The sequence below is a fragment of the Chenopodium album genome, chromosome 9 (genome assembly GCF_948465745.1).
Source record: "Chenopodium album chromosome 9, dcCheAlbu1.1, whole genome shotgun sequence".
Classification (NCBI taxonomy): domain Eukaryota; kingdom Viridiplantae; phylum Streptophyta; class Magnoliopsida; order Caryophyllales; family Amaranthaceae; genus Chenopodium; species Chenopodium album.
In genome coordinates, this window is record NC_137842.1 from 45,885,001 (window position 1) to 45,899,127 (window position 14,127).

The window sequence follows — 14,127 nt, forward strand, 5'->3', positions numbered from 1 at the left end:
CAATTTCATGGCATAAAACTTGACAAACAAAGCAAATTGAGCATCATAAAATTCGAATTTTCACAAAATTCGTGAATATTCATGTCAAGAATTCATAAAAACTGATGTGAGTTTGAGGAAAACTTACATAGATCGGGAAAATAGATTAAAAGAGCTTTGATTTGCAACAAATTTGAGCGAATTCGGTTGAAAAACGAGCAAGCAATGAGCAATTGAAGCTTTCGGTTTCCTCGAGCAGTTTTCGCGACGAACAGAGCAGCGAAATGAAGAGAAAATGGGAATTTAAAGAGATTCCCATGCTGGCGCCAGTCCCTAGGCATTGGCGTCACGAGTTGGACTTGGCGCCTGGCGCCAACGTCAGCGCCTGACACTAACGCCTAATAGCTGGCGCTGATGGTCTTTCAGCGACGCCAAAGCATCTAGCCACCTGATGAGGTTGTGCTAACCTTCTGCAACATATTTTTGGGTTCCTTGGTATGCCAGTTAATCCCTCTAAGTAATTTGACATGATTTAGTAATCGGCTTGATTACATAAAGTGATCGACCTGATAAGAGATCGTCTCACTTAGCTTAAAGCGCCTAAGCATTGGCTCATTAGCAAAAAAGGCACCGACACATAGGTTCAAGAGCAAAAAGCACCGACATACAGGTTCAAAGCAACAAGAGCGCCGACGTACAGGCATAGCGGAAGCAAAGTTCGGGCGAACTTTTAAAGATCGACAGGCGTGGATCTTCGGTAATTTCCTTTGGAAAATTATTGCATCAAATGAGGATAACTTTAAGAGAAGATATCTTCGACAACGTTCCCTAGCTTGCGGATAGTTGTCACGAGCAACTGAGGATTATTTCAAGCGAAATAATCTTCAATGATATTCCCTAGGATGTGGAATATTGTCAATGCGATTGAGGATTATTTCAAGCGAAATAATCTTCGATGATATTCCCTAGGATGTGGAATATTGTCAATGCGACTGAGGATTATTTCAAGAGAAATAATCTTCGATAGTATTCCCTAGGATGTGGAATATTATCATTGCGGAGAGGATAGTTTCAGGCGAAGCAATCTTCTAATTTGGAAGCAGTTACATGCGTAGCGGTTTTCAAGCGGGATGGCATTCTCTAGCTTGCAGGAGGTCATCAAAACAATCGGTTACTTTCAGAGACGTGTGCTCGACGGTGCAAGATACGCGTTTCTTAACTCTTTTATCTGTTTAACTAATGCTAGTTTGCAGGTATCGGCGTTACAAGATTGATTTAGGATCGCAGAACGTTCTGAATCATTCTCCGTCCCTATCGCTACTTTGACTTTTGTTTTCAAAACTTGCGTTTCTCCAAACTCAGTCAAAGTGGGGGCTTCTGTAGACACCCATTTGTGTCTCCCCAAAACCAAACCCAGTGATGAGTACCTTTCACGTCGAATCATAATCGAATGAAACGAAAGTGTGGAAAGGTCTAGTGTTGCGGAAAGTTTTAATTTCTTTTCTCTTCTTTCTGTTTTTGAAAACTTTATTTTAAGAAAACAGCCAATCCAGTTTGGTTGGTCCATGATATGGGTCCAATAGTGGTGTAGTTGGATAGGGCTTGCAAAGACCTTTCCAACGATATATTATAAGCCCAATTCCGATGAATATTGAGGAAGTTATGGCCAAATTACCAAACTGGGCCCGGTTTGAGCTTTATGTACGGCCCAATGATCTTGGGGAGGGCCTAATATGATTTATCATTCCTAATGCAATTAGGAATGGTTTTAGTCTTCTAGAATCTTCTAGAAGGTTCTTTTCATTCCTAATTCAATTAGCATTGATAAGTTGACTTTGTTGACTTTTCAGAGTTTCAATCAAAATCAAATAGCATTTTCGAAGGAATTATATTATTTTATCCTCCAGTACGGTAAACTTATCGGATTTTCGAAAACGCGTTAAAATCAAGCTTGGCGTCCAACCCCAGGCCTTGGCGCCTGGAATCTGGCTTGACGCTTGGCGCTAGCCATTGGCGCCTGACGCTAAGGCTGGTGCCTGGCGCCAGCTCTGTTTCCTGAGCGTCAGACTCTATTTTGTTAATTTATCTTTTTTGGCTGATTTTCTCTATAAATATCGTATTAAAAACTCCGTTTTCAAGGATCAATCATCATCTACATCTATCATTCACCATTCATTCACCAATTCTCCTCATTCACATGTTTTCCTCAACAATTAGTTTTAATTAGCATTCTTTCATTGATCTCCCTCATTCATCTTTCCTCTAAACTTTGGTTTTTGCATACAAAATTCCGCATTCGCAAGATCTAGAAACACCTAGCCATATTCGAAGTTGCCTTCGCCCTAGACATGAAAGGTTTAATTTCTGAGGGTTTGGTCCCAAATCTCTCTTTCAATTATTTAATTTAATTGTTTGATTATTATTTTCCTTGAAGTTACTAACGTGTGTATTTTGTTATTAGAAAGAGGTACGAGGCATCAAAGTAAGTACTTTAATGGTTTTAATTGATATTATGATGTAGAAATCATGTTTATATTGTTATTATAATATTCCTAGTATCATGTCTAGGGTAATTTTAATATCAAATATGCTTAAATATGATTGCTATGATGCTTTTTATTCTCTTCCTAATATTTATTCATGTTAGTATCATGTTAGGGTTAAATATTTGATTTTTATTGCTTAGTGACATGCTAGGGTTTGTTATTCATCTTGTTAGTATCATGCCTAGGATCTTGCTATTATTATTATGCTTTAATATTAACATGAACATGATATTTATTATAATTGTTATAATTTATGATGATTATGAATATTATTATTATTATTATTATTATTATTATTTTGATGATGATTATTTTATTTATGATGATTATTATTCATGATATTGATTATTATTGTGTTGCTTGATTATTTATATTTATTGCTTGATCACGCCTTTTATGCATGTTAAAGGAAATTTGGTACTTGTAATCACGCTTAATAAGATATTTAATAATCTTGTTAGGTTTAATATGATTATAATTCAAGTGATCGCCAATAATAGTTTTATTTGTGCATTAATATTCAACCAACATAGTTTAAACAGGTTTAGGGTAAACCTATTGATTGCATGTTAATTAGAAAGCGCACATGAATACGATCAGAATAAAGTAGATGCCTATTATTAAGACAGATTCAATCTCTTTTAGGTTGGGTTTGTACCTTCATCCCCGAACCCTTATTTGGTTCATGACCTTATGGAGTTGACGATCTCTTGGATCGTTAAGGGGTGTAACCTTCACCTCGTGAATGGTTTACAAGTTCCTAAAAAACTTGTTGGCGACTCTTTTGCTATATCTTCTTCCCTTTTGGACGCCACCGTACTTTAGTGTATGATCACAGTGGGGTTCAAGCTAGTGGGATTAAAGCTTGAAATTATTCCCTACAGCCACGTGTTGCTTTGGGGGCGCCGTTTTGCGGCTTTCAATGATATCTCTCGAGATTTGGGCTCTGATGTAATTAGGCCATTTTTTACGTGCTGATCTAAAGGGCTAAGTATGCCCTAAACACGTGGCGTCTTCATGTAACGACACGTGTTGCCCTCTCATTGGGCCACGTGGCGCTACAAAATTGACCAAAGCTCTTTGAGGGCTTTTGAGCTGCACGCGTGGCATCTTCCCATAGTGACACATGTCGCCCTCTAACTGGGCCACGTGTCGATATGGGACTGTTCCACGTGTGCGGGGTATTTTTACCCTCAACACCAAGGTCTCTTGTGCTCAAGCAGACCGAGTCTTGAATGTGCCAAAAAAACCCGTGTTGTGCTAGGCTCGCTCATGCATAGCCCAACTCACGCACCATGTCGTGCCATAATGCTATGCATATAGGCCTTTAAAGGGTTTTTATATATTTGGTAAATTGGTTTAAACAATAGGTCATCGCAAAGTGCTCGTGCTCGTGCTTGTGCTAGCCTTATGCCATTCATTTGGAAATGATGTTCATGCACAACCCATGAATTACCGACATGCTTCTTATCCCATACTCGATATGATTATTTTGATGTTGTACTAATTGACCCTCATGCTAGGCCTAGTCCAATTTTATGGGGTTTGGGCAAGCATTTTCAACCCGATCCTTAGCTCGACCTGACATAATATGCATACTAGTATTTTTTTTATATAAAGGCCTTGTTTGGCAATTGGCTGTTGGCTGCTGGCTGTTACTCTTGGCTTGTCTGACCAGCTGTATGTATTGGCTTTTTATGTTGGTTGTTTGACTGTTAGTTGTTAAAAAATATGTTTGGTAAACTTGGTTATTGGTTGTTGGCTGTTTAGGGCTAAAATTACCTTTAAGAGCATTGATATGTTTTATTATTTTTTAATAATAATAATGTTTTTTTTTTTAACTTTTACCCAAGTAGTATCACTGCTACTCTCTATTTTTTTTTATAAATAATAATTTTTTTTATTTTTTTTTTGTAAATAGGATTATTATTTACTACTACTAATAGCACCTATCACTGTTACTTCGTATTTTTTTTCATAATAATTTTTTTTTTATTTTGTTGGTTATTATTATTATTATTATTATTATTATTATTATTATTATTATTATTATTATTATTATTATCACATGTAAAATAATGCTTACAAAATTTCAATAATACAATCCAAAATGAATAATTGAACATAGGTACGGAGTAGTAACTTAGAAAAAATAAATCATAAGAATGCATATTAATAATATAATATTATTGTCTTCTGACTCGCTTGGCTCGTCTAGTTTCCATCAAGCTAGCAGCAATGTGATACCTTCACCACAACTTCTCCCAAATTCTCTCTGTAGTATAATAGTGGGGTTTTTGATTTTTGGAGAGAGAAAGGTAATTGAGATGAGAATGATAATAGGTGTCATGAGGGATAAAATTGTAATTGTTATCATTTAAGCCAAAAGCCAACCCAAAAAAGCTACTCTCACTAGCTTTTGGCTTTTGGCGGAAAAGCTGGCTTTTTAGCCAACCAAAAAGCCAATTAACCAAACACAAATTTTGGCTGTTTGACCACTTCCAAAAGCCAAAAGCTATATAAAAAGCCATCAAAAAACTACTTACCAAACAACCCCAAAGCCTAACCAAACCCGACCCGACCAGCCACATGATCATCTTTACCTCATGCCAGCTCGGCCCGGCCCGGTCCATGCCCACCTGAATCACCCATGACCCCTGAGCTAACAATTGACATTTCCAAAGCAACAACCAGGAAAAGAGGAACGGAAAATTTCAGCGACTCTTCCCAACCATAACCACCCCCTGAATCCCCTTCAACCACCTTACCAAAAACCTCATTTCAAAATCATAAATCAGAACTTTGAATCACTTTCATCTTCTTTCTCAGCTTTAGACCACAACAATGGAGACGGAGAAAACCTCATCAAATGGTAAACAAAAAATAGATGAGACCGAAGAAGAAGACGACCCAATTGAACTTGTCCTCTTTCATGTCCCCGAATGCTATGTCTACATCGTAATTTCCCTCTTTCTTCTATCTGATTTCAATTTTATTTGATTTGGGAGTTGGGTTTTATTATATTGTATTGAAAATATTGAATTTTTTGGAACTATGTTTGATAAACTGGTATGCAAATGTAGATGACGTGGAAGAAAATGGAACAGTTGATTAATGCATATTACTGCTTTTCTGATCACGGATTAGTGGGGTTTTTGATTAATTTTTTTATTTGGGTTATGATCTTTGAGCTTTAGTTGTGTAATTTGATTTTGTAGGGTTAATTTCTTGATTATTGGGTTGTTTAATGTTTTCGAATTCTTTGATTAACTTGGTTTAAAGTGTTAGATGTGTATCTCACTGTGGATTGAGGTGGATTTTGTCGATCTTGGGTTTATGAAATTACAGATATATAATCCATCTGCATTAATTCATGTGCTATTTATCATGGTGATTCAGAGCTACATTTCGGTGGGAACTACACTATTGTTTGTAATCGTAATCGAGTTTAACCACCAAGTTCGGCATAGATTGGTGTGGTTTCTTACTTGGTGTATCTTGATCTGAAATTTAGTGTTTTTATTTCCGAGAAAAAGACTTTATTTTGTAATTTCAAAGATTCTGTTTTCGATGAACTGCTTTGTGGTTTTGTGAACCTTATATTTCCCAATGAAAGTTTCGGGTTACTTGCCGATTGTCATGTAACATGTAGTTATGATCTAAGTCATGATTGATTTTTATGGCCAATTTTATCCTAAATTGCAATGAACACAATTTCCTTGAGGATCTTGTCTGTTATGCATATAGTTTAAGGCCTTATTGTGGTTTTGTGTTCTTCAGATACCCCCAAGGAAAACTGCTGCCTCATACAGGTATATTATTCGTGCATTCAATTTTTGGATTCAATGTTAAATTATTGAGCTTTCTGCCTGTATATATTTTCTTCTAGAACCATTTCATATTGACATAATGTCATCCACATTTTTTCTTAAAATTTCATTGTTATCCAGAATTTAATTTGCAGTTACCGTTACAATGCATAAGTGACAAAAGAAATACTATGAAAATATGAAATACAATTACTGCCTTTGTTGAACCTCAGCTGTTTAGTAATGAATCATGAAAGCAATTAATTTGGATGGTCATGACTCATGTTCTTTAGTAGATTCTCATTGTAGAGTGGTTTTTGGGTTTGAATGAATGCCCATGAAGGTTTAAGGATAGCTGTATGGTGCTGAACCACAAGGAATAATGTCTATGACCATAAGTTTATGTACTTCCACTTTGCATTTTCCATATGTCTACCATTCCTGAGATTCACATCACTACTACTTACATTAATCTAGGATGTTTGTGTGGAAGCATTAATTCCTTCTTCAATGCATGCCAATGAAACCTTTTGTTCCTTTTGGTTTATGTCAGTGTATAAAATGTGCGCCTAGGCACAAGGAAAAATTGGCCATGTGCCTTTTTTGGTTTTGGTTTGGTGATTGTGATAAGGCACACTAGAGGTGAGCCTATTGTACTCACTAAGGCACACTGCGTCGCTGCTTGAGTCACACAATTTTTTTTTTTCTTGTTTACTTTACTCAAGTGCAGGAAAACCTTATCGCCTTGGAGCATTTTGAGCCTATGTAATATTTGTTGATGTTCAAAGCCTCTGAAACTGTTTCTTTTGCCAGTCATACTTTATTTCTTTAGGTAAAGAACTAGGAAGTGGACAGTAGACAATAGACACACAGCTGAAGAATGCTAGTCTCTTGATCCACCTTTTGGCTCCATACCTTGAGGAACAGAGTTTGTGGTAATAAGCTAGGCTGGTACAGGATCCCCCTTGATAATATGGAGGTTGCTTACATAGATTCCTCATGGAACATAAGCATGTGGTAGACCAGAGTATCAGTGAAGAGTTAGATCTCTTTATTTAAGCATTCATGTTTTGAAGTCATACTCGGTAATTGCAATTGAGAGCCGGAAATTTGCTAGTTTAGAACAGGGCGCATCATAGCTGTTTCTTGAATTTCTTAAATTTTGCTTTGCCATTCTTTTGTGATCTTGTCAAGTTATACCAAACTCACTCAGTAATCATTAGTCTGATATGTCCTATGGCCCCTATCCTCTGCTAAGGAACTTTTTGAGTAAGAGCATATCCACTAGGCAGTGTAAATTTTGTGTAGTTGTGTTAGTGGGTACACCTGCATGTCAATTCTACCTGTAAAAATTGGCAGTGAGCTCGGTTTTCCCAATTGAGCAACTATACGGTTATAATTATACCCATAGTGACATGGCACATGGATGGATACCTTGGATCTATTTGGAAGTTTAGAACCACTATATTTTTTTTCATTCCGTATTTCCGTGTCATACTTCCTCTGCTCTTTTTTAATTGCCATGTTAGAGTTTTCACGCTTGGCATTGTTGCCAATGCACATTTTATACCGTTAATATCTTTATTAAATATACAGTAAATTAATATTGTTAACTGTGTATCGAGATTAATCTAACTAGATGCGCCATGATTTTATTTTTTTTCCTAACGTATAAAATCTTAAAAGATGGTCAAAGAAGTGTGTGAATAGTGTAAATCTTCCAACATTGCAATATAAAACGAACGGAGAAAGTACTATGACACTGACGTTGCAAATTTCTTGTTCTTCACTTTACTCTCTCTTATTGTATACAACAACTTAGTTGACTCTACTTTAGATGAACACTATCTTGTTCTTCATTGCTAATGCACCCTTTAACTTTGTTGCTGTGATAAAGACCAAGCTTCCTTTTTGATGTTCTGTAATAAACTTGAGAGGTTTCTTTTTCCTTCATCTAAAGACTGCCAAGCTGCAATCCTGTTATTGTTGGTTTCAAATAGGCTAGTCTTTCTTTCTGCCTGCTATCTTTCCTTCTAGCAATCTAGCATTCTGGCGAGTGGCGACTTACCATTTCACCTTGCTAGAGATCCACGGCTATCATTTGACAATGTCGATGATAAAGATTTAGATCTATGTTATAAAACTTTGGAAGAAATTATTACTTTTCCCAGTTTCACTTCAAGACTGTCAGGCTGTTATGCTATTATAGTCCAGATAGTCAACTTGTATCTCCCTTCCATCTCTCCTCTAAGCAATCTAGAATGAAAGCAACTTGCATTTACACCTTACTAGAGATCCAACTATCCAAAGCTACCTTTTTGTGATTGTTATACTCAAGCTTCTATATTGAACAAAATGTAAATCATTGTTGCACATTGTATCAAATACTTATACTATGTATTTGTTTCTTCCAATCAATCATTGTAGTCTGTAATGTCCTACCACTTGGCCATATAGTTCCACAGAATCAAAGTAGATTTCATTATCATTTTCTTGGAAAATGTTTTCTGATTAGCTCATTAATGTTTCACCAAGTATACCTTGTAAACTTATTGGTAGTATAAACCCGTGATTGTAAAATTTATATATCATCGAATAACTTGTGATTGTAAAAAAAAAAAAATTTGAAAAAAAAGAAAAAAAAAAAAACTGGTTAACAATGTTAAATAGATTGCACCAATACGTTGTTGTGGCTTCTTTCTTAATAATATTCTTATAACTTTATATACTTTCTGTATTTTTTAATCATTGCACCACTTGCCTTTTTAGTAAGTTTCACAAATATTGCAGCATATCCATTATAGGAAACAAAATACTATCTTCATTTCATATTATTTGCAACTTTGGGGTATTATTTGTGAGATATAAAATATTCCAAAGTTGCAAATAATATGAAACCAAGGTAGTATATGTGTTCACAGTGCAAATACCCAATATACCCGTACTTTTAACACTTGATTCTTTAGTTTATGTTTACATCACATAGGTAATTTTGTACTTTTACCCCTCTCTCTCTTCCTTTTTCCCACTACCAAAAAGTTTGTCCAACCTATATGGAGCAATAATAAAAGAACGTAGGAAGTATTTATCTATTTTATGAATTATCTCTCTCTTTTTTTTTTTTTTTGGGGGGGGGGGGTGCAGCTTGGTCTGGGAAAACCAAACCACACATTTGTGATTTGGTTTGGTTTGGGTGCCAAACTGCACCACAATGGACCATTAACACACCAAGATAACTTTGTTTGAGAAACAAGAGAATAACATATAGAATTTATTCTCTAGCCATAAATAGTAGGTCAAAGCCTCCGTGCAAGTTTTTAACTTTCTCTCTTGTGTTTAAAGTGACACTCAAATCTTATTGCTATTAGCCTCTTTGCAAAACTTGACTAATTAAGGTTAGATTTGTGTACGAATGTACACTTGAATTTCATAGGACCTTTTTTGCGGCAGGATCTATACTAAGTGTTCCTGCTGTTAGTCTTGTTGCTGGCATTAGTAATAGCTACTTGCTGAGCTTGAAGGCCTTCAACTATTGATCCTACACAGATTTGAAAATTTCCAGCTCAAATAGTGGAGTTCTAAACAATATGGGAAGCATGAAAATCATTTGCTTTATACTCAACATATGGGCTGGTGGTAATTAGCAAAATCATGATTTCATGTGCTGTAGAATATGAAGTGCACAGTGAGTTATTATTGCTGCCTAATGCCATGGGCCGAGTCATGACATACCAGTTGTGTGCCCTATTAATGCGGGAGCAATAGACCAATATGGGTATTCTTGAAAATTCATGGAATTTTAAGAAAGCCTACACTATCTTTTAGTTATTATTTATTATTAGGATTTTGGCCTATGGGTTTTTACCTTTCACTTGAAAGTTTTTCCTATTTTTAGGCTTCAAGGGTTTTAGCCATTAGGATATTTATTTATTTAATTTATTTATGTTAGGATAGATTTAGTAGTTGGTTAAAATATGATTAGTAGATATATTAGGATTAGGATTCTTAATATTTTATCTTATTTTAGGATATAATTATTAGTTTCCTATCTTATCTTTGTACGATTTGTCACCCTATCAATATGGGTGTATATCAATAATAGTTTAAGAATGAGAAAGTATTATTTTGGGAATTAATCCTTTGAGCGTTGCTCGTTTGATTATTAATCAAAGAATCACTTGTTGCGACTTGTGATCATCTTCTAGTTGCGACTAGGAAGAGACCCTCTATTTCTGCGAGAATTAGAGTGCTATCCTTTTAATTTTCGTGTAATTTCTTTAGTTCTTATTAAAATCCGAAGATCCAATGTTATTATAGCTTGCGAGCCTTGTGAGATTCTTGAGAGACCCAAATTTTGCTCAAGTTATCACTTTTACCAACCCTTCCTTCCGTTACCTCGCCATTTTTTTTATTATATTGTTTGTTTGAGGTTCTATTATAGTTCTTGAATAGATAGGGCCATCTGTTGGCAATTAAAGGCGAAATGACGAATATAAAGAGAAATCTGAATCCAAATGAGAATTAGCTTTTGTTACAAGGTTCGCGGTACGTAGCCACGAATCGCGAACTGAGTCGCGCGTATCGGAACGCGGAACAAACGCGACTTGGGTCGCTGGGGTTCGCGATCTGGTTCGCTGAAGGAGGCGACTCTGGTAGCAGCTAAGCGGTTATTCTCCCTGTGCAACGTTCAATGGTTTCTTCTCGATATTTCCAGTGCATTTTCTCTCTCTTCTGATTTTATTTTCAGGAGTAGTTTTTTCTCTGACCTCTCTCCTGTTTTACACAGTAGTACATATGGTGGCGGCTAGGGTTCTGTTCCAAATGGGCTTAAATCTTTGGGCTTTTAATTATACAAGTATATATTATGTAATCTATTTTCTTAAGCAATTCACTAACCCACATAAATTCAAGCTAGGACTGATACAACTACGTTTTATATTATTTTCCAAATCAAAATCTTATTAATAAAAATCACCCATATATTTTATTAATTTATTTATTTCGTACCCAATCGTACCGGATTCATCATGGGTAGCGTAGCGCGTATCCGTTTCCGTACCACGTTTCGTATCGAACCACGTACCTTGTAACATTGCTCTCTAGCCACTGCTACAATATGCTACCAAGTGAATGCCTTTAGTTTTTCTTTTGCCTTCTCTGCTTCCTGTTTTGCCAATCCATCTATACTAGCTTTTTTACTCTTCTTCTTTGACTAATTGTAGTATTTCACAAAGTGGAAGCTCTTGACAAGCACCTATACCTGGTTTCTGCAAATATAACATTCTTGGCCATTTTTTAAGATCCTTTTTAGTATTTACAGTATCTTGCATATTAACTCAGTAGGTGCTGTCAAGAGTCAAGACATTGCAAGTAGCTGCTCCAAACTATTCAAGCCTACATAAATCGTTGCAGCTGGAATTTATTACTGGATAACTCTAAATCAGTCAGAGAACATCCATTGGCTGAGTATCTGCATGTAAAAAGTTAAAGAAGTTGCTGTTCAAGCTTTATGGTCTTTTATTCCCTGATCACCTGGTGGTCATGGATCATGTGACTATCTTTATCCTTCTAATTTTATAATGCCCTCGTTGCTCTCTGGTCTAATACTTTGATAAGAGCCATCATCAGAGCATTTACTTTGAAGGATGCTAATGTGTAAATAGGAGCTTATTTTTCCAGTATTGCCTAATGTTCAAATATTCATGTAAGATGGCAGATAGTCTGGTTAGAATTTGAGGTTTGTGTGGCCACTGAGTCAACTCTGTGTTTCTCTCATACAAATTATATGAAGTTCAAGATTGCGCCATTAATGATGATCAAATCCTTGCTGATGACGATTCCATGAAATTTGTTGCTTGTCAGTTCTGCCGAGAATATAGTTGATCAGTGATGATTTTAGCATTAATTTGTGTTTATTTGTAGAGCTGATGAATGGGATGTAAATAAATGGGCATGGGAAGGAGTCTTGAAAGTTATAAGCAAAGGAGAGGAGTGCATAATCAGACTTGAGGATAAGTCTACAGGTAAAAAATTTACTATTCTACAGTATATGTGGTGGATAAGTGTCTTCTATTGTAAATTGGATCTGTGTTGGTTGGGATATGTATTTGTTACCTTTTGTTCAGCATTTTCATTCTTCTTGAATCGGTTCAGGTGAACTATATGCTCGGGCTTTTTTGAGGAAAGGAGAGCAACATCCTGTGGAGCCTGTAATTGATAGTAGCAGGTTTGCTATATTTTGTTTTGCACATAGCATAACCTTATTTGCATATTCAGTTAAAAAAACTTGTCTGACTTAATTTCTGTTTCCTTATGCAGGTACTTTGTGCTCCGAATAGAAGAGAACATAGGTGAGCGGCTAAATTCTCTTGTTTAGGATTAAATTATTTGAAAAAGCTATATTACACCCTACTGGACGCAGCTCGCTTTCAAAGAAATTGCATGCAAAAAGCACAAAGAACCATTGATTTATTCATCCTTTACTTTAAAATTGCAATTAAATTCTTAATTAGATTTGTTTATCCAGGTGGTCGCCTTCGACATGCTTTTGTTGGGATAGGGTTTCGAGAGAGAACTGAAGCTTATGACTTCCAAGCTGCTCTGCATGATCATATGAAGTAATTCCTTGCACTTTTCTGCATATTTACTTTCTTTAATCGACACAACTAAACATACGCACATTAATCCCCTGGTTGAATAACAACACTGAGATGCACGTTGTCTGCAAAAGATTTACCTGATTGAACTGAAGCTTATAAACCTATGAATTTAGGTATCTCGATAAGAAGAAAACTGCTGAAGAAATGGAGTATCAGTTCCAGAATTCTTCAACGGTTGATTACAGTTTGAAAGATGGAGAGACCCTTGTTCTTCAGTTGAAAAATGTAAGTTCGTCAGTTATTCTTTGTTTCTTCATTAAATTGTTTGGTACTCATGTCATTAATAAACTTATTATTGTCAGAAACCTGGTGGCAATACTAAGCTGAAATCCATCGATCAGAGTGTGAACAACCTTTCAATTACGGAAAAAAGTAAACCTATAGAGCCTGCCCTTGCTATTAAACCTCCTCCTCCTCCACCAGCGACTCTGTCACCAACTGCTTCTCCTAAAACACCTAGATCTCCCAAGTCAAACCCTGATAAAAATTTCGAAGTAGAGAAAGAAGATCATGGCAAAGAGCAGCCTCAACCTGATTTAAAATCGAAAGATTCTCAAAATTCAGAAGATGTAGCAGATGAGGACTTCGGGGATTTTCAGGCTGCTGACTGATTTTGTTATTATGTAAAAACTTCTGTTTATAATCAGTATAATTGTTTCGACCTAGTTTGGTGTATATGATGTGTTCCATAGACAAATCTTACAAACTCCTTATGAAGTTTTACATACATACTTCTCTGCCTGGCAGGGAAACCAAAGAGATGTGTCGGAGAGTCGCATATAGAGAGTTGTTGATAAGGCTTTTCTGCTTGGTGTTACAGAGTTGTTGATAAGGCTTTTCTGCTTGGTGTTACATTGTGAATTTTTTGTTCATGCAGCTGTTTGTATAAATTAAATCCGTTCTTTGTCTTCGCTACCTATTTCTTAGATACTGATCTAGAAGATTGATGAACTGTCAAGAACTTAGGTTGATAAGGTTAGTGATTGTTAAATATGAAAGAGCCTCCCTATTCGGGATTGATGCATATAACATGGGATTTAGTTTTACAAGAATCAATATCTTTCGGGATTGATGCATATAAGCAATTGAGAAATGTTCCTTGTGCATTTGCAAAAGGATTCATCATGTTTGCCA

The 14,127-nt window shown here is 35.9% G+C and overlaps 1 protein-coding gene across 2 annotated transcripts; it reads left to right on the plus strand.

The window, feature by feature from the left end:
* Nucleotides 1-5,190: 5,190 nt before the first annotated feature.
* LOC145558538 (uncharacterized protein At1g03900-like) lies at nucleotides 5,191-13,908 on the plus strand. Of its 2 annotated transcripts, XR_014092518.1 has the most exons (9): nucleotides 5,191-5,483; nucleotides 6,306-6,337; nucleotides 12,257-12,357; nucleotides 12,488-12,560; nucleotides 12,653-12,684; nucleotides 12,861-12,951; nucleotides 13,107-13,218; nucleotides 13,296-13,791; nucleotides 13,827-13,908. XR_014092518.1 is itself a non-coding variant. In XM_081619809.1 (8 exons), the coding sequence occupies exons 1-8, from the start codon at nucleotides 5,370-5,372 to the stop codon at nucleotides 13,602-13,604; spliced, it is 864 nt and encodes a 287-aa protein (XP_081475935.1). In that variant the 5' UTR covers nucleotides 5,191-5,369; the 3' UTR covers nucleotides 13,605-13,908. The 2 variants fall into 2 exon arrangements, 1 of the variants encoding a protein (XP_081475935.1); XM_081619809.1 differs by having other exon boundaries at nucleotides 13,296-13,908.
* Nucleotides 13,909-14,127: the final 219 nt, after the last annotated feature.